Here is a 21,244-nt window from a genome sequence, read left to right as displayed (position 1 = left end):
ACCGGCAATGGCGGCGCTGACAAGAGGTAGGTGAGCCCGGCGCCCCCCACACCCGCCGCGCGCCCCCCGGGCCCCGCTCACACCTCCCCGCGCGCCCTCCGGTTCCCCCTGCGCCCCCTCCTCCGCCTCCTTCCCCCGCGCGCGGTGCCGGGGCCCCCTTCCAGGCCCCGCTAATCCTCTTTCTGTCACCCTCCAGCCTTGGCCTCCATTCGGGGGTTCTGGGGCCCGCGATCGGGCCGACATCCACCCCACCCAGCTGTGGGGTTGCGGGGGCTCTGCCGAGCGGGGCATGTGGGAGGTGGTTCCGGGTCGGGTCTTGCAGGAGGTCGTGGGGGGAGGGGTGGAGATGCCTCAGTTGATGCCCGCAGGGACCCTGGCCCTTCCTGGCTGCCCCTGTGGGCGGCCTCTGTCTGGCGAGAGGGACTGGCCCCGTGTCCGGCCTGGGTTGCCCCAGAGGAATCGGACCCAGCATAAACTGTGGCCCCGCCTCCCTTTTCTGTGCCATCAGGACTCGGAGCAAAGGACACCTAGGTCCTGGCTTCTCTCTGATGGGGAGAGGGTGTTCCACCTGGATGGACTGTATGAGCCGAGCCTCTAGGGTTCCAATTTCACTTTCTGAATCTTGAGGTGCATCTGGCCTTGAGGGGACTATGATGGAGGCACAAACGGAGAGCTGCTCCCCTGTGGATCAGTCAAGGAATTGAGGTCACACTAATGGCCCTTCTTTCTATTTGGGCTGCATTTGGAGGTATTGTAGGGATAGCTGTGTAGCTGAACACGGCAAGACTCCGGGGAAACATCAGGCTGCTCCAGCAGATCGCTCTGCCTGAGCCCCACCCCTCCCTAAATGTAGCCTAGGTAGCTGGCAGGCTTGGACTTGTGCTGGGTTTAAAAGGTGACAGCGAGAACTTTGTTATTGCAGGGGCTGCTGCCGCTTCGTTGGCATTCCAAACAGACTCCAGCAGCAGGAACCGGGTTAACTCTCAAGGAAGGCTCCCTAGCAATAGGGGCTGAATTATTCGGGAATGTGGAGCAGGGGGAGGAATTGGGGAGCAAAGGAAATATTCTTGTCCTTGTGATCTGAGGGAGGTGGCAAAAAAGACCTCTATCTGTGTGGGCTTTTCCCTTCCAGACTTTCTTATCCGTGCCCCTAGCCTTTCTTAAGAGCCTCAGAGCTGAGGAAGAGGAAAGTTAGCATGCTGAAGTTCCTTCTTTAGCAACTTGGAGAGTGGCTGGGGATGGAATTCTGCAAGAGACAAGGAGAGGAAATAAAAGAGGAGTTTTTCTTTCTGGGCTGACTGGGGAAAATGGTAACATTTGTCATCCTAACCCAGTACCCCCCCACTCCCCCCTGCCCCAGTCCTGGTCAGCTGAGTGTGGAAACAGAGGGATTTCTGCTGCTCTCATCGTCCATGGGCTTTCCAGGTATCTGCCTTTCATGGGAACCTCAACTTTCACCTTTAAATTGGTTGCCTCTATTCCATGTTCCAAGTAATCCCATTCCCAGTAACTTACACCCAGATTCTTTCTCTGTTAAGTGGGCTGCTGGGTTGGGGCTTGTGGAAATGGGAGAAGGGGTTTTTCACTTTCCCTCCTTTCCCTTTCCACCCACCAGGTCTCACAACCTACAAGTAGGGAGCAGGAACAGAGAGAGAGAGCCTGCATGCCAATTCTAAGCTCTTCAGGATCAAAGTGAGCAAAAAGGAGGGCAAAAATCTCCCTTCCTTTTACAGAACCCAGTTCTCACCTGACGTGGGGGGAGGGGCAGGTTGTTTCTGTGATCTTGGGAGCGGTATAGGAGAACCAAGATTGATGCTCGGCTTGGATGCTAATAAAGATATAGAAGCTTTCTTGCTCTTCAATGGGTGCTGGAGTTTGAAAGATAAGAGGAAACAGAACATGAACTTGGGGGAGGAGTTGGGGGTTGACCTCTGAGTGAGTGGAGATAATATAGGGTTGGAAAGGAACGGGAAGTAGGAGGCACTGATATTTATCAAATGGGGACCCCCCACCCTGAGTCCTTTTCACCCTGGGGGCAGTGTCGTTCGTCCTGTCCAGAATGGCAGCCTGTGGAGGCACCTGCAAGAACAAAGTGACTGTCTCCAAGCCTGTGTGGGACTTCCTCAGCAAGGAGACCCCCGCCCGGCTGGCCCGGCTTCGGGAGGAGCACCGTGTGTCCATTCTCATAGACGGCGAGACTTCTGACATCTATGTCCTCCAGCTTTCCCCTCAGGGCCCTCCCCCAGCCCCTCCCAATGGGCTCTACCTGGCCCGGAAGGCTCTCAAGGGGCTGCTCAAGGAGGCAGAGAAAGAGCTGAAGAAAGCTCAGAGGCAGGGGGAGCTTATGGGCTGCCTGGCTTTGGGGGGTGGAGGGGAGCACCCTGAGCTGCACCGCCCAGGCCCACCCCCTCTCCGAGCAGCCCCACTCCTGCCCCCAGGGGCACGGGGGCTGCCACCCCCTCCTCCTCCCCTGCCCCCTCCTCTTCCCCCCCGCCTTCGGGAGGAGGCAGAAGAGCAGGAGAGCACCTGCCCCATCTGTCTGGGGGAGATCCAGAATGCCAAGACATTAGAGAAGTGCCGGCACTCATTCTGCGAGGGCTGCATCACCCGGGCACTGCAGGTGAAAAAGGCCTGCCCCATGTGTGGCCGCTTCTATGGGCAGCTGGTGGGCAACCAGCCCCAGAATGGGCGGATGCTGGTCTCTAAGGATGCCACACTCCTACTACCCAGCTATGAGAAGTACGGCACCATCGTCATCCAGTACGTCTTCCCGCCCGGTGTCCAGGGGGTAAGAAGACTATGGCCTGCCCTTACCCTTTGGTTTTCCCCACGCTTGTTCTTTGACCTAGGAAAACTGGGTGAGGGGGAGTATGTTTCTTAGATGTGATACAGTCTTGCTGTCTCCCGGTATGCCTTCCCACTCAAGTGCCCTGGAGCTTGAGGCCCCCTTGGAGCCTAGCTTTTCCATCCCCTTGACCCCAAGGCACCCGTGAAAATCAGGTATGAGAGAAAGGAACTGAATTCTATTTCTTTGATGAACTTGGATGTTGACATCTATTCTTGGCAGAGGTGAAGTCTGTGGACATGGTGGCTCAGGTGCGGACAGGCCGGTGGGAAGGGTCTGACCCTCCTTAACAGTGCTGGGAGCGTTCCTCCATTCCAGATTTATGAGAGGGAAAACCTTGATGACAGTGGAAGGTTAAAATAGGAGCGGTCAAGAACCTAAAGGTGTCTTCCTGCTTGACAAAGAGTAATGTCCAGTTCTGGTTTGCAGAGTGATGAGGAAGCTCTGAAGGAGAGTAATAGAAAAATAGAACAGGTTAGACAGTGGAAGATGCATTGGGAGTGTTTTCAGGTGGAGAAGGGAAGGCTGAAAAACAAATTATTCTCAGTCTTCACATTTCTGCTGAGTTATCTGGAGAGTAAGGCCCAGCTACTTTTGAGAATTCATTTGTTGCTGAATTGAGGCTTGAGGGACTGGGACAGCAGAAAGAACCTCTTAATGATGAGGATTTTGTCTGGAAACAGGCTTCTGCTGCCCAGACCCTAGAGTTGCTCCTTCCCTGGAAGGCTGTCGCTGCCCCATCAGCATTAGCTGGGGGTGTACAGCCAGAAGACTGGCCAGGATGACCCTTAAGATGCCCAGCTGCTCACTGCCCACTCTGCCTCCCCCGCCCCAGGCTGAACACCCAAACCCAGGAGTTCGGTATCCTGGCACCACACGGGTGGCCTACCTCCCGGACTGCCCTGAGGGCAACAAGGTGCTGACCCTGTTTCGCAAGGCATTTGACCAGCGTCTCACCTTCACTATCGGCACGTCTATGACCACAGGGAGACCGAATGTCATCACCTGGAACGACATCCACCACAAGACCAGCTGCACAGGGGGACCACAGCTGTGCGAAATGCCTTCTTCCCTTCCCTTCTCCCCATTTCTCTCTGGGAGCCTCCTAACTGGAGAGGACCACCCCCAAACTATTCAACCATATTGCCTACCCCAGTTTCTCCTATAGTCATCCTGGTCCTAATGTGCCCAGCTTAACCTACAAAAATAAGCAGAATTGGGCTCAGTTATCTTGGGTTTGGATAATCTTAGGGAAGGTGGGGAGGGGCTAGAATGGGGCACCAGAATGAGGGTGAGCCTGGGGGTAATATGAGTAAGCCTGAACGGCTAACCCTGACCCTCATTTCTCTTTGCTCCCAGGTTTGGGTACCCGGACCCCACCTACCTGACCCGGGTGCAAGAGGAGCTGAGAGCCAAGGGCATCACCGATGACTGAAGGACATCCCCTTTGGGAGGCCCCTGCTGTTCTCCTTCAGTAGGACCCAGTGGGAGCCTCTGTTGTCTCTCCCTCTGCTCCCCTCATCACTCAAGTAGGGGACTGTCTGACTGGGGAAGGGGTTCAGAGAAGGAGGGGTGATCCCTTCCCCAGTCCCCCACAGGCTGAGTGCTTCAGTGCAGTGTGAGCCACTCCCTTCTGGCAGAGTCTGATGTCCCAGGCCCTGCTCCCCTCCTCCCCATGTACATACTCCCAGTCTTCCCGCCCCCTCCGTTACCCTTGGCTTTTTCTGGTTTGTGATGTGCTCCAGTGACTAAGCTGAGAAAGGACCTGGGTTGGGAGGAGAGGGTCTCTTGATTCCCCCCCCCATACTGCTCCACTGCTGAATTTCTGCTCGGGGAGGGGGGTCAGGCTGCTGTGAGCCCCCGTAGAGCCAGCCGCGTGTGTTCTTCAGAAATAATTCCCCTTCTCCCTTAACCTTGTCCTTTCTCTTCTGTGTCTCTGTCTTTGTCAGTCTTTCTCCCACTCTTCTCTGCCCCCTAGAAGGAGCCTCCTTACCCTGTTCTGGAATCGCCGCCAGACTGTAGCTTTTAATTTAATAAAAATAAAGTAAAATATGCAACTCTCTATGCCACACCCGTTCTGTTCTGTGGGCCAGGGTGGGGGATGGGGGGTGGGGTGAGAAGATGGACCTGCTGTGAGGGAGAAGAGGGTGGTGATCGGGAACTCCCTGGGCGCCTCCCCAGGCTCTCTGCCTCCAGAGGGCCTGGGAAAACGGCAGGTACTTAGTGGGCTCCAAGATAAAACTGCGAAGCCTTGGATCGTGCTTCGACAGCGGAGTCAGGATTAAGAGGGGTTTGTTGCTGAACTACAGTTGCAGAGAAAGGAACAACCCTACCCCTTTTGAAAAGTTTGGCTGGGGTGGGAGTCGGGGCGGAGCCGGGCAGGGGGCGGATTCCGCGGCGGCAACTCCCCGGACGCACGCTGGCCTCAGAGCCCCCCAGCTTCCGTGCCCCCTCGGCTCTGAAACTTGGAGGAGGGTAGGGGTCCAGCATGAAGCCCCCGGACCGCCCCGCCCCTGGCCGCACTGACCGGATACTGGGGGTCATGGGGGGCATGCTGCGCGCATGCGCCCTACCCGGGCAGGAGGGGGTAAGAAAGGGGGACCACGGTGGGGTCGGGGGGCTTTAGGGGGCTTTAGGATGACTGCACCCCACAACTCAATTTACCCGCAAACAAGAATCCTTCGGGGTAGTCGCAGGAATCCAAAAGTTCCATTAAGAGGATCATAGGCACGTCCTTGGGTAAACTGCTCCCTCCACCCCAGCCTTGGCGACGACCCTTTTATAACAAAGTGGATTTTGACAGGAGGGAGAAGGGGAAGCGGGAGGTCTAGGCTGGGCGTGGAGGGCGAGTTTCTTACGATCACTCTGTCCCCGCAGCCCCCGAAGAGAAGCCCCCTGGGGCCGGGGGGGACCGAGCCAGAATCCAACTGTATGGAGGGGAATCAGAGAGGGGAGCGCGAACGCGAGGTCCCTGCCTGGGCTCCGCCGCCCGGTAAGAAGCTAGGGGTGGGGTGGGGCACAGTTTGCCATCCTGAGCAAAGTGGCGAATTAAAAAATATACTGCTCGTATTAGTATAAAGGTTCGCATCTAATTTGCATGAGACCCATATAGACGCTGAGACTTCCACGCTTCTTCTCGCCCTCTAGCCTGCTGTGTGTCCCCCACCTCAGCGGGTCCCGAGCCCCCGCTGGCGTAGTGTCCCCGCGCCCCACCCCTGGCCCCTCGCCAGCCGAGTCTCCAGGACTTCTCCTTAATTGGTGATTAGCCTCAGCTGGAGTCCCGGGGCCTGGAGGAAAGAAGGGTCCGGCGAGAGGGCGGCACCCGGGCTGTGTTCCCCACAAAGAGCTCCCCATTCACGCACCCCCTACTGGGGGACCTTGTCCACCCTTGCGCGGCTAGAGACAGTCCCAACCCCAGGACCTCTTCGCATAGGCTAAGGCCCCATCCGCCGCGCCCTTCTCCGCCGCAGAGTCCGAGGAGCGACCCTAGCCGACCCCGCCGCCGGGCTTAACCCCCACCCCAGTGCTCCTCAGTCGGAGCCGGAGATGCGGGAGGGAGGGGGAACCCGGGGCTGGGGAGCCCAGGCTAGAGAGGAGGGGCGGAGGCGCTGGGTACTTGGAGTGGGGAACAAGGTGGTGCCTGGGGGAGGGGGAATTGGGGCGGGAACCCGGCACTGGCTGAAGGGGGAAAGCGAGGGAGAAGGCGGAGCTGGGCCGCAGAGGCCCCTCCCCGCGGCGACCCGGCGGCGGGGCCTGTTATTCTGCTCGCCGCTCGGCGGGGACCCGCGCAGCGCCAGTGACTCGGGGAGTCGGCCCCCGCCTCCTCCCCTGCCCGGGCCTAGAACTACCCCCAATCCGGGAGGCCGGAGACGGAGCTGGAACGGCTGTCGCATCCCGGCCCAGCCTCCTCCACCATCCCTCCCTTTCCCGCTGGACATCTGGACCCTGGGCCCCGCACCGACTGGGTTCCGGAAACCCTCCCCGCCCAGCTCGGCGGCCCGGCCCCGCGCCGCCCTCTCTGCAGAGTCCCCAGCCCTTTTCCAGAACAGACTTCCGCCTACCCCTGGACACCCCCGTTCCTATTCCCTCCCTCCCCCCCTCCCCCAGCCTGGAGCGGGGTAGGAGGGAGGGGGGGTGTGCACCCTGCGCCGTCCCCGCCCCCCGTGGCTCCCCCTGCATGGCCTGCCCGGGTGTGGGGGGGCGGGGGGCCCGGGCGCCATGCGAGGGGGGCAAAAGGGGGGTCGCTGTGCCTGTCCCCGCGTGATCCGAAAAGTGCTGGCAAAATGCGGCTGCTGCTTCGCCCGGGGGGGACATGGTGAGTGTAAGGTCGCGAGGGCCCAGTGTTGAGTGGGGGGTGGGCTGAGGGTTCAGGACTTGTGTCTGTCCCGGCCCTAGGGAGTTAGAGGCTGGAGACTATACCTGTGTTTTCCAGGAAAGTGACCTAATAGATGATCTGTAAGATCCCCTCTTGCCTTCAAATTTCTAACAGTTAAAAGTTAAGGAAATTGGGGAAGGGGCAGGGGACTCCTCTCAACTGGGTATGAGAAAAACCCATCCACAATCCCCTTATGCCTAGACCGCATCTTCCCTCAAATCCTTTTGCTGAGAACCTACTTCAGATCTGAAGAGGGACAGGGTGATGGAGGAATGAGGGATGAGGGGGGTCTACCAGGGGCTTTTTCCCAAATCACAGCTCCTCTGTCCCTGAGCCCAGGCCAAGGATAACACCATGAGCTCTCCTCACTTGCCCCCTCTATTGGGTTTGTGCATGTGCTGGGAAGGTGGGCTCCAGAAGTCGTCTCTTTTTATAGTGACTACTGCACTTGGTGGAGGAGGGGTCTGGGGGTGGCAGATGGGCTCTTAAGCTCTTTTTCTCCCCCACCCCACCGCCCTTCTCAGAGAATGGTCTGTACCCATTGCAAGGGGGAGGGTTGTAGGAGAGCAGATGGCCACCCCCAGCTTCCAGTGTCTGCCCAGATGGCTGCCCTCACCCCCATATTGGTGCCATGCTCAGATATGGGGGAACCCCCACATGTAACTGGGGGTTTCAGGCCTAGGGAGCCAGGTGTTTTCTGTCCTTCCTCCCAATGGTGTCCTGGTGAAATTTTCTCTCCTGGCCAACTCTAATGAGGATGGCAAGAAAGTGAGCCCTGAGGGAGAGGGGCTGAGCATCACAGAGCAGAGACTCTGGGAGCTCCCTAGGGACCCTGAATCTGGAGCTGAAGCAAAATTTATCACCCCCTTTCTCCCCCTACCCCACCCCCTTAGAATCCTATTCCATTGCTGGCAGTGAGGGGAGTATCTCGGCTTCAGCTGCCTCGGGTCTGGCTGCTCCCTCTGGCCCCAGCTCGGGCCTCAGCTCTGGCCCCTGTTCCCCGGGACCCCCAGGGCCAGTCAGTGGCCTGAGAAGATGGTTGGATCATTCTAAACATTGTCTCAGAGTGGAAACTGAGGCAGAAGGTGGCCAGGCTGGACCATATGAGGTGAGGAAGGAGCACCAGAGAAGCATGTAGGACATCCATGAAGGGTGCTGGGAGAGGGCAGGTTGAGGGGGCCACGGGTCACTGGGGAGACACAGTTACTGTCCCTGACCTTTGAGACTTGACCTCTGGCCCCCAGAACTGGATGCTGGAACCAGCTTTAGCCACAGGAGAGGAGCTGCCAGAACTGACCCTGCTGACCACGTTGTTGGGGAGCCCTGGGGATAAGACGCAGGTATGAAGAAATGAGTCTGGCGTGGCTCCCCTCACCCAAGAGGCATCAATTTGCTTACTCTGGGGTGTTCTTCCTTACAGCCACCTGAAGAGGAGACTTTGTCCCAAGCCCCTGAGAGTGAAGAGGACCAGAAAAAGGCTCTGGAAAGGAGTATGTAAGTGTCCACACACTCTCTATCCCTGACCCCTGCAGTCGCACAACTTCCAGAGGATTGTCTCTCACATTTTAGATTTGAGACTTGGAACTTCCCCTGAGGTTGGCTGTGGTAATGAAGGGGCTTCTAGTCCAGGAGGGAGGAAGTGGCTAAACCTGTTCTCTTCCCAGGTACGTCCTGAGTGAACTGGTAGAGACAGAGAAAATGTACGTGGACGACTTGGGGCGGATAGTAGAGGTAGCTCCCTTCTCCCTTCCCAGCCCTGGCCCAGCCCTTTCCCTCTCACCAGGGCTAATGTTAGGAGATGCCTTGTTGCTTCTCTGTCCCACCTTCCCAGTCTCCCCTACATCGTGGACTTCTCTGGGGAGGGGAGGTTCCCACCAGGCCTGGCTCCACACACTCATGTTCCCACCCAACCTTCCCACAGGGTTACATGGCCACCATGGCTGCTCAGGGGGTACCCGAGAATCTGCGAGGTCGTGACAGGATTGTGTTTGGGAACATCCAGCAAATCTACGAGTGGCATCGAGAGTGAGTGATGGATCCCTGAGAGCGAGGGGAAGGGGCATATGTCTGGTGGTCTCTGTATCCTACCCACGGGCCCATTGTTGCCTGAGGAATGTTTGGAGAGACTTCGTGGGGAACACTATGAGGGCAGACAGCTCTGAGTTGCTTGGAGTAGGGGTATTTGACGAGCCTTTTCCCTCCCTACCCCTCCAGCTATTTCCTGCAGGAGTTACAGAGGTGTTTGAAGGATCCTGATTGGCTGGCTCAGCTATTCATCAAACATGTGAGGCTTGAGAGAGTGGGGCCCAGGAGGGGAGGGGCTTGGGAGTGGGTCAGGACTTTCTGGAGATGTGCCCTCTCTCCTCACTCACTCTACTCTTTCTTGGATTTTACTCCTGTTAGGAGCGCCGCCTGCACATGTACGTGGTGTACTGTCAGAATAAGCCCAAGTCAGAGCATGTGGTATCAGAATTTGGGGACAGCTATTTTGAGGTCAGTGACTGAGATACCTTGGGGAAAGGGTGACAGAATCGTCAGCATGAGCAGGCTTTCCAGGCTGCAAAACCACCCCATCTCTCCCTGTCCCCAGGAGCTCCGGCTGCAGCTGGGGCACCGCCTGCAGCTCAACGACCTCCTCATCAAACCAGTGCAGAGGATCATGAAATACCAGCTGCTGCTCAAGGTCGGGGCCACCTGTTCCCTGGGGGCACAGCTGGTTGGGATGGCCCTTTCCTCATTCGTCTCCCCAGGGTTCCTAAGGCTGCCCACCCAGACTTCCGGGGGGCCCTCACCTGTGTCCTCAGGGGAGGATGTGAGGGCTTTTGAGGATGTTCTCATAACCTCCCTGAGCATTTCTTCTCTGTGTCTTAGGATTTTCTCAAGTATTATAGTAGAGCTGGGATGGATACTGAAGAGCTGGAGGTGAGTACTCCCAGATCTCATAGGACACACCACGCACACCTCATCGTCTTAGTCTCCTGGGTTCCTCCAGCTCCATGGGTGGTGAAGGGGAAGGCTGGTTGGCGATAGAAACATGGTCTGAAGACGCCTCTTTCCCAATGATGACGGTGCAATTCTTTTCTCTTGTGTCCCAGCAAGCTGTGGAGGTCATGTGCTTCGTACCCAAGCGCTGTAATGACATGATGACCCTGGGGAGACTGCGGGGGTTTGAGGTACAGGGATGGAGCAATGCTCTTCTGCCCCCGGCTGAGCACTCAGGAGGTCCTTACAGGGAAGTGTGCTCTCCTGGGGCTGACAGGAGGTGGTTGGTTGGGAGTGTCAGGGGAAGGAGGGAGGAGCAGAGAGTTGCCCCTTTTCTCGTATTGTTTTTCTCAAAGGCCACTCTCCTTTGGTTTCAGGGCAAATTGACTGCTCAGGGGAAGCTCTTGGGCCAGGACACATTCTGGGTCACAGAGCCCGAGGCTGGGGGACTGCTCTCTTCTCGGGGTCGAGAGAGACGTGTCTTCCTCTTTGAACAAATCATCATCTTCAGTGAGGCCCTGGGAGGAGGAGTGAGAGGTGGAACGCAGCCTGGATATGTGTACAAAAGCAGCATCAAGGTGGGGAGGATGTCCCAAGGGAGAGGTCTGACTGGGATAGGGGAGGCCTCTGAGAGGATGATCCTCAGATCCTCTTTGGATTTGTTGGAGGGGACAGGAACCAGAGAGGGCCTGAAGAATTTGGCGGCTACCTCTTATTTGCCAATCCAGGTGAGCTGCCTGGGACTGGAGAGGAACCTCCAAGGCGACCCTTGCCGCTTTGCACTGACCTCCAGAGGGCCAGAGGGTGGGATCCAGCGCTATGTCCTGCAGACTGCAGACCCTGCGGTCAGTCAGGCCTGGATCAAGCAAGTGGCTCAGATCCTGGAAAGCCAGCGGGACTTTCTCAATGGTGAAGCTCTCACCCTCCCTCCCCGACATCCTCCCTTGGTCCTTGGATCTCCTGAATCCCTCACCGCCCAGTCTCCAATCCCTGCCCTCACCCCAGCTTCTCCCCATCCTTCATCCTCACTTTTCCACTACTAGCTCAAGATTTAGTAACTCAGAATCCCCTAAAGCCTCAAGCGACTTACACTGGCTGACAGTCCTTGAGAGCAGAGCCCCTGGGAGAGGGCGTGTCTCTGCTGTAACCCTCCTTCTGTCCCTTTGTTTGCCCCAGCACTGCAGTCACCCATTGAGTACCAGAGACGGGAGAGCCAGACAAACAGCCTGGGACGGCCAGGAGGTCCTGGGGTGGGGAGCCCCGGGAGAATTCGGCCTGGAGATCGGGCCCAGGTCAGCACACACACACCCATCAATGGCTCTCTTCCCTCCCTGCTGCTGTTTCCCAAAGGGCAGGTGGCCAGAGTCCCCCTGTCCCTGGACACACAGGTATGAGGAATGGAGTTCCCTGGTCGTAAGGGCAGAATGGGGAGGTCCTCTCTTGTTCCAGGATCCCCAAACCTCCTTCCCCTGTATCATTCCTTTCTTCCACCACCTTCCTTTTGTCTGCCCCCTCCTACTTCCGATCTCTTGCCCTCCCCCACTCCAGTTTAACCCTGAGAGAAGCTGATGGTCTCAGATAATCTAAGATGTCTGACAAGAGGGGGTGGGTTGACTAGGGGCTTACACTGACAAGAGAGGAGTGAGGGTGGATTCCTGAACTTTTTTGATCCTCTGACTAGAGTCTCTCTTCAGGCCTCCAGTGACATCCCCCAGGCTCCTCATGACTCTCCTCCAGTTCCACCAATTCCAAATGCCCCCCCCTGCCAAGCCAGACTTGCCAAGCTGGATGAAGATGAGCTGTAACTGGTCAAGGCCATGGGGGTGGTGCTGACTCAGCCACTCTGTTCCCCCAGGAACTTCAGGGCAATCCTTCTGGCAGCGCCCCAGAATTCCTCCCTCTTGGTGTATCTGGAGGGTGGACAAGGCTGGGAGTGTCAACTTGGAGGAGGGAACCTAGACTCAGAAAGACTTCTTTCTGCCCAAGGAACACAGGTTCCTTCAGCCCCCACCCCATGCATGCATCACAGGTCCCCCCAAAAGGAGGAAATGTGGGTGGGTAGGAGGGCTGGGGCAAGGGCCAGACAGAAACTATTGGTTTTGTTTTTGGTTTTGTTTTTTCTGTTTTTTGAGAATAAAGGTTTTGTTATATCACTAAAGCTGCTGTCTTGGCAGAGGGAAGGGGAAGCTGAAGTAGGGGTAAGTGGGGTAAAGGGGTATGGAAGAGATCAGCTGGCCCCTCAAATCAGTCATTTGAGGAGGGGTCTGGTGAAAGGAGAAGGGTGCGGGATGTAAAATAAAAGATGTAATTATCTTTGTCCCTCACCTGCGGTTGCAGCATCTCTCAGTCTAGACCTGGAGCTTAGGGCTACTGGAAAACCCTAGAACCTTGACGTATCCTCCCCTTTACCCAGTCCCTCTTTCCCTCCCCTCTGGTCTCTGTTCTAGACCCCACTGGAAAGCCCGCTGTGGGGTGACTTCCCACCATTCCCCCCAACACCCAGATTCTAAAGCTCCGAATGCCCAATGTACCTTTCTTTCTGGGGCCACCATGTTCAGCTGAGGGAACATGGGGAGGTGAGAGGATGCTGGGGTGCTGTGGCCCCTTCTGGCTCTGGGTATCCTTATTTTTGCTGTCTGGGAGGTTGTAAGGCATATCCATACTGAGCAGGAGGGGATTCTTCTTCAAGTCACAGACCCAAGAGTGGAGAGCCCAAAGGGGTCTTCACCCCTCCCAACTTCTGGGACAGCCCCTGGGACAGAGAGCCAAACGTGCAGAGATCCATGTCCAGATGCTCTGTCCTGGGTCCTTGGGCATCGGTGTGTCCACTGTGTCCATCCGTCCCCTGGGCCCAGTCACGTGTACTTGAGCTTCCTCAGCAGACAATAGACTGCTGGGGTGGGAGGGTGAGGAGGAGCTGTAGTCTCCCTGTGGGCCTGAGGTCTCTCTGGCCACAATGGGGGGAGGGACCTCTAAGGTGGAGGGGACAGGACGTACAGCCCAGATAAGACTTCTGGGGAACAATAGGAGGAATTGAAGAGTGGAGACCCACCCTCACTGTACCCCACCCCCAGGGCTTTGGGGTCAGGGACTGGGGAGGGGTGCTAAGGATTCATGTGAATGGAGGAGGGGATGGGGCAAATAGCAGAATTCTGGAGCTCAGAACCTTTGTATCTCTTTAGGGACCACAGGGGTACATGAGGTGGGTGGGTGACCCTTTTGTACTTAATTTAACCACATATGTGTTGTTGAGTGCCTACTTTGTGAATAGCACTGGAATGTAATAAACAGTGCTTCAGTGTTTTTGGCTTCTGAGAAATAAAATCAAAGTTCCCTGTCTGTTCAGTGTTCCCCCTGAGGCCCTGAACTGGGAATTTAGGCCCAGCCACTCCCAGCAGAGGTGTGTGTGTGGCAGGGCGGTTCTCTATCCATCCGTATCCAATAGCAGCTGCTTCCCATCTAGATAGTTTGTGAAACAGCTGAGGCCAATGGAGCCCCTTACACTTTCTGGGTACAAGCTGCGCCCCATGAGGATTTGGGTCGGGGGTGGGGGGGGGAAGGGAGGTTGGAACGCCGCTGAACTTTCTTGTGGGCAATGCAGCGGCCCTGGGAATGTCCAATAACCCTAGAGGAGTCAGCGTCTGTCTTCGCCCAAGGTGCAGATGCGGAAAGGAACCGGGAGCGAGAAGGCGGGAGTCAAAAGACCTAGGAGCGGTAAATAGTGGGTGTTGGGTGATGGGGCGCGTTTGTCTTTTGCCCTACCTCTCTGGCCCCTACCCCTTTCCACAGCCATCCCTCCCCCCATAGCAGGCTGCAGAGCGAGCGATCCGTCCAAGGATGTCTGAGGAAACGCCTAACGTAGAGACACCCCCTCCCCAAGGCGCAGCCGGCTCCTGACTGTAGAAGGTCCCCAAGAGAGGGCGCCCTCCGGGACGGGATTGGACCCAGCTTCGCGGAGGCGGGACTCGGGGCCCGCGGGCGGAGGGGTATTTAAGACTGGGCGGAGTTGGAGGTGGCCGAGGGCAAAATGAGTGGGCTACCCGGTGCCAGCACCTGCCCAGGTCCGGGAGAGGCCTCCGACCTTAAGTCCCCCCTGGGCGCCAAGTTCAGGGAACCTCTTACCGAGGCCCGGTTTCAGCAGCTCTTCGGGGACGCAGAGCAGGAGCCCGAGCTACTCGCGGAGCCCCGCTGGTCGCGGCTGCGCCGGCTTTGGAGGCGGCGGGCCCGCGCCTGTTCCGGACCGGGGCCGTGGCCCCTGCTGCGGGCGCGGCTGCCCCCGCTGCGTTGGCTGCCCCACTACCGCTGGCGGGCCTGGCTGCTCGGGGATGCGGTGGCCGGAGTGACCGTGGGCATCGTGCACGTGCCCCAGGGTGAGCGGCGCCAGCAGCAGCCTGTCAGGGGCCCAAGCTCTAGAGGGCTTCGGGTTGGCACGGGGCCTGGGAACCGGGAGCGAAGTGGTGGGTTAGTGTGGTTTGAGGGCTCGGCGACAGGGACCTGAGGCCAAGTTCTGGGTAAGGACAGTGGAGCTCCATCAGATCTCCACCCCCAGCTCCCCTCATCTGTGCAATTCTGCGCGAAGTCTTGGACACGGTCCGGCTCAGGGAACTGGAGAGAGGCCGGACGCCTGCCCCCCAGGACGCGGCCGACACAGATCTCTGACCTTGTCCGCCCCACGACCTCCCATCGAGGCCCGTTAACCCCTCAGTTCCGTCATGTGGCGGGATTTAGAGTCCCCGGGCCAGCCTCCAAGAGTGCGGGAAGGGAAGGGCAGTCCTGGAGGCTGGGCACCCTGCCCCCAACCCACACACCGGAGACCTTTCCTTCCACTACGCCCCCAGGCATGGCCTTTGCCCTCCTGACCTCCGTGCCCCCAGTGTTCGGACTCTACACTTCTTTCTTTCCCGTCCTCATCTACACCTTGTTGGGTACTGGGAGACACCTGTCCACCGGTGAGTGACCCAGTGACTCCTCTCCTCCTCTGTGGGGTGGAAAGGACAGGGGTTTGAGGCTTCCGTTCTTGTAAACTCCCTCGCCCTTATTCCCGTCTTCACGCCCCCCACCTTCCCTTCCGCCTCTGCCGCTACACTGCGGTGAACCTCTGACCTAGGCAGTGCTCGCTGCGGGTGCTGAGTGGGTGCAAAGAGGCGGGAGTTTACTCGGACTTTTCCTCTCCATGAAATTTGGTTAAAATGAACGTCTCTACGACTTGGAAGAGGGGAGAGGAGATACGCTGTCGCCCAAAGGAGCAGGCAGTCCCCAGGGCGTCTGCAGGAGGGGGCAGGGACGCAGTTGGGAGCAGTTTTTTCCCGGCGGGTGCTCCCTCCTTTCCTCCCTCACCGCTGGTTCCGGGCTGCTGCACCAGCTCTTGGCCCCAGAGTCTTCACCTGAGCAGCAAGCCTTCTAGGAGAGGGCGTCTGACGGCAGCATCCTGGGCGGAGAGCGCGAAGCCTGGGCTGTTGCCGCGCCCCAGGTGGCACAGCTGGTGATCTCTGCGTTTGTCCCCCGGCCCTAGGAACTTTCGCGGTACTCAGTCTTATGACGGGCTCGGCCGTGGAGCGGCTGGTGCCTGAACCCCTCGAGGGGAACCTGAGCGGCATCGAGAGGGAACAGCTGGATGCTCAGCGGGTTGGTGCGGCTGCGGCCATGGCCTTCGGGAGCGGGGCACTGATGGTGAGGGAGGACCTTGGGGGAGGACCCTGAGGGAATCCACGCTGGGGGCCCGGGGAATTGAGCCAGGGGAGAGGGAGGGACAAGTCTCCAGCACCGGTCTAGGCGGGAGAGGTGCGCGGACAAACTGGTGCACTGCGCCGGGGCTGGTCTGCTCCTTCTCCAGTAGTGATGGCGCATCTTCTCCCCTGCAGCTGGGAATGTTCGCGCTGCAGCTCGGCGTCCTGGCCACCTTTTTGTCGGAGCCTGTAGTCAAGGCGCTGACCAGTGGGGCCGCCCTGCACGTGCTCGTGTCCCAACTGCCTAGCCTTTTGGGGTTGCCCCTCCCGCGTCAGATCGGCTGCTTCGCTCTCTTCAAGGTGAGGGTGGGAGAAGAGCGAAGAGTATTCTAGCGGTCCCGGGAAGAGGGAAACCCGTAAAGAAAGGAAGGGGGGCGAGTGGAGGGATAGTGTGTGGCACGGGCGGAGAAAAGGTCAGAACCACGTGGCTGAATGAGGGTCGCTGAGGAGGTGGAAGCCCTGATGGGAGCCAGGAGAGGCCTCGCCTCAGTCTGGCGGGTCCGCGCTGGGGGCAGTCGACCCTGGCCCCAGGACCTCTGCTCACTGCCCCTGCCCGTAGACGCTGGCCGCCGTGCTGACGGCGCTGCCGCGGAGCAGTCCCGCCGAACTGACCGTCTCGGCACTCAGCCTGGCGCTGCTCGTGCCCGTCAAGGAATTGAACGTGAGGTTCCGAGACAGGCTACCCACCCCGATCCCAGGGGAAATCGTCATGGTGAGGATGGGGTCCCAGCCCCGTGCACCGCACAGACCCTGCCCGTCCTGTAGGAACTGGCCGCTGCCGCCCCCTCGTGGAGTGCAGAGAGGTCACAGATGAGAGGTCCCGCTTACACGTGTACTTTTCCACGCCTCTTCCCAGAACACTTTGACCCTCGGGAATCCCCCACCCAAACGTCCCCCCTTCTCTCAAAAAGCCGGCTGTAGGCCTCTTAGAAAGCCTTCTTCCTCCTTACAGCGCCCCCTTGCGGCGTCGCTCGCCACGGCACCTCCTCTCCCGTCTCTCCCCTCACCGGTCCTGCACTGTAATTCACCGTTTATCCTCCTTCCTGCGTCCACCTACATTTCTCTCTCTCCCCAACTAAACAGGCTCTCCTCGTCTCCACAGATACCCCATATATCCCTTGATATAACCCAGCTTCCCTGCTTAGAATGGCTCGATTGTACCTCTTGATATCCACCATCCCTCATAGCAGCCCCCTCTCACTTCCTCCTGTCCATCTCTCTCCATAGCTCCAGGCATACATCATTCTTCTTTCCCATCCCCACTCCCCTTCACTCTAAACCAGTTGTTAGGCACCCATCCCCAAAACACTCCAACTACCCCAGTTGCTGGGCTCCTGCAACCACCTACTCCTGCGTTGCAATCCTCTCTCGTATTGAGCTCCTTCTGGCATCTGCCAGGGGCCTATCTCCTCCCATGCTCTAATTTGCTCTCTTTCCCAGGTGCTTCTGGCCTCCGTGCTCTGCTTCACCTCTTCCCTGGACACAAGATATAACGTCCAGATAGTTGGATTGCTGCCCGGAGGGTAAGAGAGAATGAAAAGGCACCAGTTTTCTTTTCTCACAACTCTCCCACCCAACACCTTCCCCTGTCCTGCCCTATGCTATTTCCTCTCTCTCGCTCGTATCCTTGTTATACCCAACCCATCCTCACCATGGATTCCTCTCTCTCTAGATTTCCCCAGCCTCTCCTCCCCAGCCTGGCTGAGCTGCCCAGGATTCTGGCCGACTCGTTGCCCATGGCACTGGTTACCTTCGCAGTGTCTGCCTCCCTGGCCTCCATCTATGCAGACAAGTACAGCTACACTATTGATTCCAACCAGGTGTGACTTTGAGTGAGGACCCCAACCTCGTTCAGGAGACAGCCCCCTAATGTGATTCCCTCCTCCCAGCCATGCCTTTGTCGCCTCTTCATCTCACTGCATCCCTCCAGGAGCTCTTTGCACATGGTGTCTCCAACCTCATCTCCTCCCTCTTCTCTTGCTTTCCCAACTCGGCCACGTTGGCCACAACCAGCCTACTAGTGGATGCTGGTGGGAACACACAGGTAAGAGCACGTCCCTGGGTGAGGAGAAGCGGGGAGGGGCATCCAGGTTGGGTGGTGGTGGAACAAGTGGAAGATTGGCAGATCCCCAGTTGGCAGCTCTATAGAGAAGGATGGAATTCTGTGAGGGAAGGTGAGTGAGGAGATGGGATTACCTGGGTAGGAGGTATAGAAGAGAAGAAAGGTCCATTAAGACCTTTGTAGACTCTAAGCACTGAAAAAGTTTATGGTGCCCTATATGTTGTTCAAAATAAGAACAATACTAATCTGGAAAATAAATTTAAGAAACAAAATTCTGGTGTTTTTCCTTGTGGGGACATTTTCTTTTAAAAAGAAATATCACATACCAAAGTCTCTCCCTAATATTTTTGGTTTCCTGTACTTTGTTGGTGCCCTAAGCATGTGATTAGCCTGCTTTTAGGGTCATCCACCAGTGGCTTTTAAGAAGAAGGTAGGCTGGTGGGGGAGGGATAAGTTGGGAGATTGGGATTGACATATACACACTGCTATATATAAAAATAGATAGCTAATAAGGACCTACTGTATAGCACAGGGAACTCTACTCAATACTCCGTAATGACTATGGGAAAAGAATCTAAAAAAGAATGGATATATGTATATGTATGACTGATTCACTTTGCTGTACAGCAGAAACTAACACAACATTGTAAATCAACTATACTCCAATAAAATTTTTAAAAAAGATGGAGGTCGGCTACAAAAATAGGGATGTTGAACTACATCTTGGGGCAGACCAGCAAATGACAGGCATTTAATTGGGGGAGGGGAAAGGTAGGTGTGAGCAGCAGAATATCAAGAAGGGGGTTGAGGGGTGAGGAACATCAGTGTGGAAGGGGCTTTGGGAGGAGGGAAACTTCCAAGGAGGATGAGGCAGAGTAGGCAGGGAGACCAACTCTCACGCGGGGGTGGGTGAGGTTCCCTCCCTTCTTTGCTTCCGTCCCTCCTTCCCTCTAGCTGGCAGGCCTCTTCTCCTGTATGGTTGTCCTGTCTGTCCTGCTGTGGCTGGGGCCCCTCTTCTACTATCTGCCCAAGGTAAGCAGCAGAGGAGATGGAGGGGTGGCTGGGAGGGGTGGCGACATCCCTGCACACTGGGGTGGTCAGCTTACCTCCTCTGCCCCAAGGCTGTCTTGGCCTGCATCAACATCTCCAGCATGCGCCAGATGTTCTTCCAGATGCAAGAACTTCCACAACTATGGCGCATCAGCCGCGTGGACTTTGTGAGAAATGGCAGCATTACCCTCGGATGCCCCCTCCCATTTACCAGCGTCCCCAGCCTCTGCCCTTGGTCGAAGCTAATTGTCCCAGTCCTAAGTTCTGCAACCCACCCACTCCCAACATGTATACCTCCTAATCCCTTTACTCAGAGACAAGGTGAAGGGTGGAGCTTGAACCTCTTCAGACCTGAATATTTGTAACTCCCCAGATGGTTCAAGGTCTGGGGTCATTACATTTGGTGTGTATCCCCTATTAGGTCCATCCCATTCCTTCCTTCTGTCATTGTTTCTACTTTCTCCCGGGCCATCCCTCCCCATCACTTGCCCTGGCAGTTACTGCCCCTGGACCCCTTTCCCTGGCAGTGATGGCCTGGCATTTCTTTTGGTCATTTCGCTCCCATCCATGTCCTGCAGGCTGTGTGGATGGTCACATGGGTGGCTGTCGTGACCCTGAGTGTGGACCTGGGCCTGGCTGTAGGTGTGGTCTTCTCCATGATGACTGTGGTCTGCCGAACCCAGAGGTGGGAGTAGAGATGAGGGGAGTCAAGATAAGAGGAGGGAAGAGAAAAGAGTGCTTGGGGTGACTCTCCAGCCAGGTCAGGCTGGGAATCTGACCCCAGCTTCCTGCCCAGGGTACAGTGCCTGGCACTTGGACTGGCTGAGGGGACAGAGCTCTACAGGCCACTCAGAGAGAGTCACAAGGTGGGTGGGCTACAGCCAAAGAAGGAAGGGAAGATTAGACTCGGATGTTTCACTGACCCTCTGACCCCTTAGCTCCTCCAGGTCCCAGGGCTCTGCATCCTGAGCTATCCAACACCGCTCTACTTTGGGACCCGTGGGCAGTTTCGTCGCATCCTGGAGTGGCATCTGGGGCTTGGAGAAGGAGGCAAGGTGAGGGACTTGGTCAAAGGGGAGTGTGGCTTCTTTGGGGGTGGGAGACAGGTGGGTGTTCTGAGGGGGGTCATTGTGCTCAAGGGGTGCATGTTCGTGCTTCTGTCTCAGAGACGGTGACTACCCCTTTCTACTCACAGGAGGCTCCAAAGACAGATGGCCCACCTGACGCAGGTGAGATGGGATGACAATGAGGGAGATTTGGGCACGACCCGTGGAGGCATCTGGGTACTCCTGCCTTCTGCCATCCTAGTTGCTGAGCCTGTCAGAGTGGTAGTCCTAGACTGCAGTGGCGTCACCTTTGCAGACGCTGCAGGGGCCAGAGAAGTGGTTCAGGTGAGGGAGAGGGTAGGTTAAGGAGAAAGTCCCCTTGTCCCACGAATACTCTCTGATATAGGATTTAAGCCCCTGCCCTCCCCACCCCCCGCCCCACGTAGCTGGCCAGCCGATGCCGAGATGCTGGGATCCATCTTCTCCTGGCTCAGTGTAATGGTGAGATGTGGAGGATGGAGGGATCTGGAGGCTGGGGAGTGACTGGACGCTTTGGGGGGAAGGAAGAGGACACGGTGTAGTTGTAGGCCCTGAGAGCCTGACCCCTTCTCCACACAGCCTCAGTGCTGGGGACACTGACCCAGGCGGGACTCCTGGATAGAGTGACCCCAGAACAGCTGTTTGTGAGTGTCCAGGATGCAGCTGCATATGCCCTGGAGAGACTGGTGAGGCGGGAGTAGCAACGGGAGTGGAAGCCAGGAGGTGCTGGGCTATGGCAAAGGAGGTGTGAGTCAGCGACTGAAGACCCAGACAGAGGGATCTGTGAAGGGGGCTGAGGAGGGAGATGAAGGAAAGGGGTGGGGATGAAGTGGTTAGTCTCTATAAGACTAAACCAGGGAGACTGGGCCCAGCTGTGGGTGAAGAACTGAGGAACTAAGGTTCCAAAGCAGGCGGTGTACTCCTGAGAGGGCGGCCAACTCTTGGGTGAGGGAGGGGAGCACCTAATCTACTTCTGACATGTCCCTTCCCTTTTCCAGGAGTTCACTGGTTCAAAGACCTGCACAGTGTGGGTCTGACCCGGTCACGTGGAGTATGGAGGGTCCCAACAGCATATGTGTGAGGAGGGCCAGGGTCCCTGAGCCCCCTTACTTAATGTAA

General features: G+C 57.3%; 3 protein-coding genes across 18 annotated transcripts; all 3 read left to right on the top strand.

Moving 5' to 3' along the window:
- Positions 1-4,897, top strand: DTX3 (deltex E3 ubiquitin ligase 3). 12 transcript variants are annotated; one of them, XM_060113823.1, is made up of 7 exons: positions 4-26; positions 923-975; positions 1,361-1,425; positions 1,616-1,692; positions 2,059-2,788; positions 3,681-3,898; positions 4,205-4,897. In XM_060113823.1, the coding sequence occupies exons 4-7, from the start codon at positions 1,664-1,666 to the stop codon at positions 4,278-4,280; spliced, it is 1,053 nt and encodes a 350-aa protein (XP_059969806.1). In that variant the 5' UTR covers positions 4-26; positions 923-975; positions 1,361-1,425; positions 1,616-1,663; the 3' UTR covers positions 4,281-4,897. The 12 variants fall into 12 exon arrangements, with proteins under 12 accessions (XP_059969803.1, XP_059969806.1, XP_059969797.1 ...); XM_060113820.1 differs by lacking the exon at positions 923-975 and having other exon boundaries at positions 1-26; XM_060113814.1 differs by having other exon boundaries at positions 628-1,425.
- Positions 4,898-5,287: 390 nt separating this feature from the next.
- Positions 5,288-12,360, top strand: ARHGEF25 (Rho guanine nucleotide exchange factor 25). 5 transcript variants are annotated; one of them, XM_060112058.1, is made up of 16 exons: positions 5,288-5,432; positions 5,723-5,837; positions 8,114-8,328; positions 8,465-8,560; positions 8,641-8,714; positions 8,885-8,951; positions 9,142-9,245; positions 9,435-9,504; positions 9,624-9,713; positions 9,811-9,903; positions 10,092-10,142; positions 10,316-10,393; positions 10,580-10,780; positions 10,931-11,111; positions 11,379-11,494; positions 11,897-12,360. In XM_060112058.1, exons 1-16 carry the CDS (start codon positions 5,334-5,336, stop codon positions 12,005-12,007), a joined length of 1,761 nt encoding a protein of 586 aa, XP_059968041.1. In that variant the 5' UTR covers positions 5,288-5,333; the 3' UTR covers positions 12,008-12,360. The 5 variants fall into 5 exon arrangements, with proteins under 5 accessions (XP_059968041.1, XP_059968040.1, XP_059968039.1 ...); XM_060112057.1 differs by having other exon boundaries at positions 11,379-11,590; XM_060112056.1 differs by having other exon boundaries at positions 10,316-10,780; positions 11,379-11,590.
- Positions 12,361-14,229: 1,869 nt separating this feature from the next.
- LOC132498441 (solute carrier family 26 member 10-like) lies at positions 14,230-21,162 on the top strand. The gene is made up of 18 exons (XM_060112062.1): positions 14,230-14,572; positions 15,041-15,151; positions 15,715-15,872; positions 16,064-16,228; positions 16,488-16,640; positions 17,369-17,451; positions 17,601-17,748; positions 17,859-17,972; positions 18,945-19,022; positions 19,112-19,207; positions 19,619-19,725; positions 19,837-19,906; positions 19,979-20,095; positions 20,236-20,269; positions 20,349-20,431; positions 20,533-20,587; positions 20,705-20,811; positions 21,124-21,162. The coding sequence occupies exons 1-18, from the start codon at positions 14,230-14,232 to the stop codon at positions 21,160-21,162; spliced, it is 2,061 nt and encodes a 686-aa protein (XP_059968045.1).
- The last annotated feature ends 82 nt before the right edge of the window (positions 21,163-21,244 follow it).

The sequence above is a fragment of the Mesoplodon densirostris genome, chromosome 11 (genome assembly GCF_025265405.1).
Source record: "Mesoplodon densirostris isolate mMesDen1 chromosome 11, mMesDen1 primary haplotype, whole genome shotgun sequence".
In the NCBI taxonomy this organism is placed as follows: domain Eukaryota; kingdom Metazoa; phylum Chordata; class Mammalia; order Artiodactyla; family Ziphiidae; genus Mesoplodon; species Mesoplodon densirostris.
The sequence above is the reverse complement of the archived record's forward strand: the minus strand, read 5'-3'. Positions and strand labels throughout refer to the sequence as shown.

What these genes read in the sequence shown, in the direction of transcription:
- DTX3 (XM_060113820.1), top strand. Translation starts at nt 1,664, where the DNA reads ATGCCAATTCTAAGCTCTTCAGGATCAAA. An exon ending in TCCCGCCCGGTGTCCAGGGG is followed by an intron (nt 2,789 to 3,680) that starts GTAAGAAGACTA and finishes CCCCCGCCCCAG; the next exon opens with GCTGAACACCCAAACCCAGG. An exon ending in TGCACAGGGGGACCACAGCT is followed by an intron (nt 3,899 to 4,204) that starts GTGCGAAATGCC and finishes CTTTGCTCCCAG; the next exon opens with GTTTGGGTACCCGGACCCCA.
- ARHGEF25 (XM_060112056.1), top strand. Translation starts at nt 5,334, where the DNA reads ATGAAGCCCCCGGACCGCCCCGCCCCTGGCCGCACTGACCGGATACTG. An exon ending in TGCCTGGGCTCCGCCGCCCG is followed by an intron (nt 5,838 to 8,113) that starts GTAAGAAGCTAG and finishes CCACCCCCTTAG; the next exon opens with AATCCTATTCCATTGCTGGC. An exon ending in AAGGCTCTGGAAAGGAGTAT is followed by an intron (nt 8,715 to 8,884) that starts GTAAGTGTCCAC and finishes TTCTCTTCCCAG; the next exon opens with GTACGTCCTGAGTGAACTGG.
- LOC132498441 (XM_060112062.1), top strand. Translation starts at nt 14,230, where the DNA reads ATGAGTGGGCTACCCGGTGCCAGCACCTGCCCAGGTCCGGGAGAGGCC. An exon ending in CACTCAGAGAGAGTCACAAG is followed by an intron (nt 19,907 to 19,978) that starts GTGGGTGGGCTA and finishes CTGACCCCTTAG; the next exon opens with CTCCTCCAGGTCCCAGGGCT. An exon ending in AGATGGCCCACCTGACGCAG is followed by an intron (nt 20,270 to 20,348) that starts GTGAGATGGGAT and finishes CTGCCATCCTAG; the next exon opens with TTGCTGAGCCTGTCAGAGTG.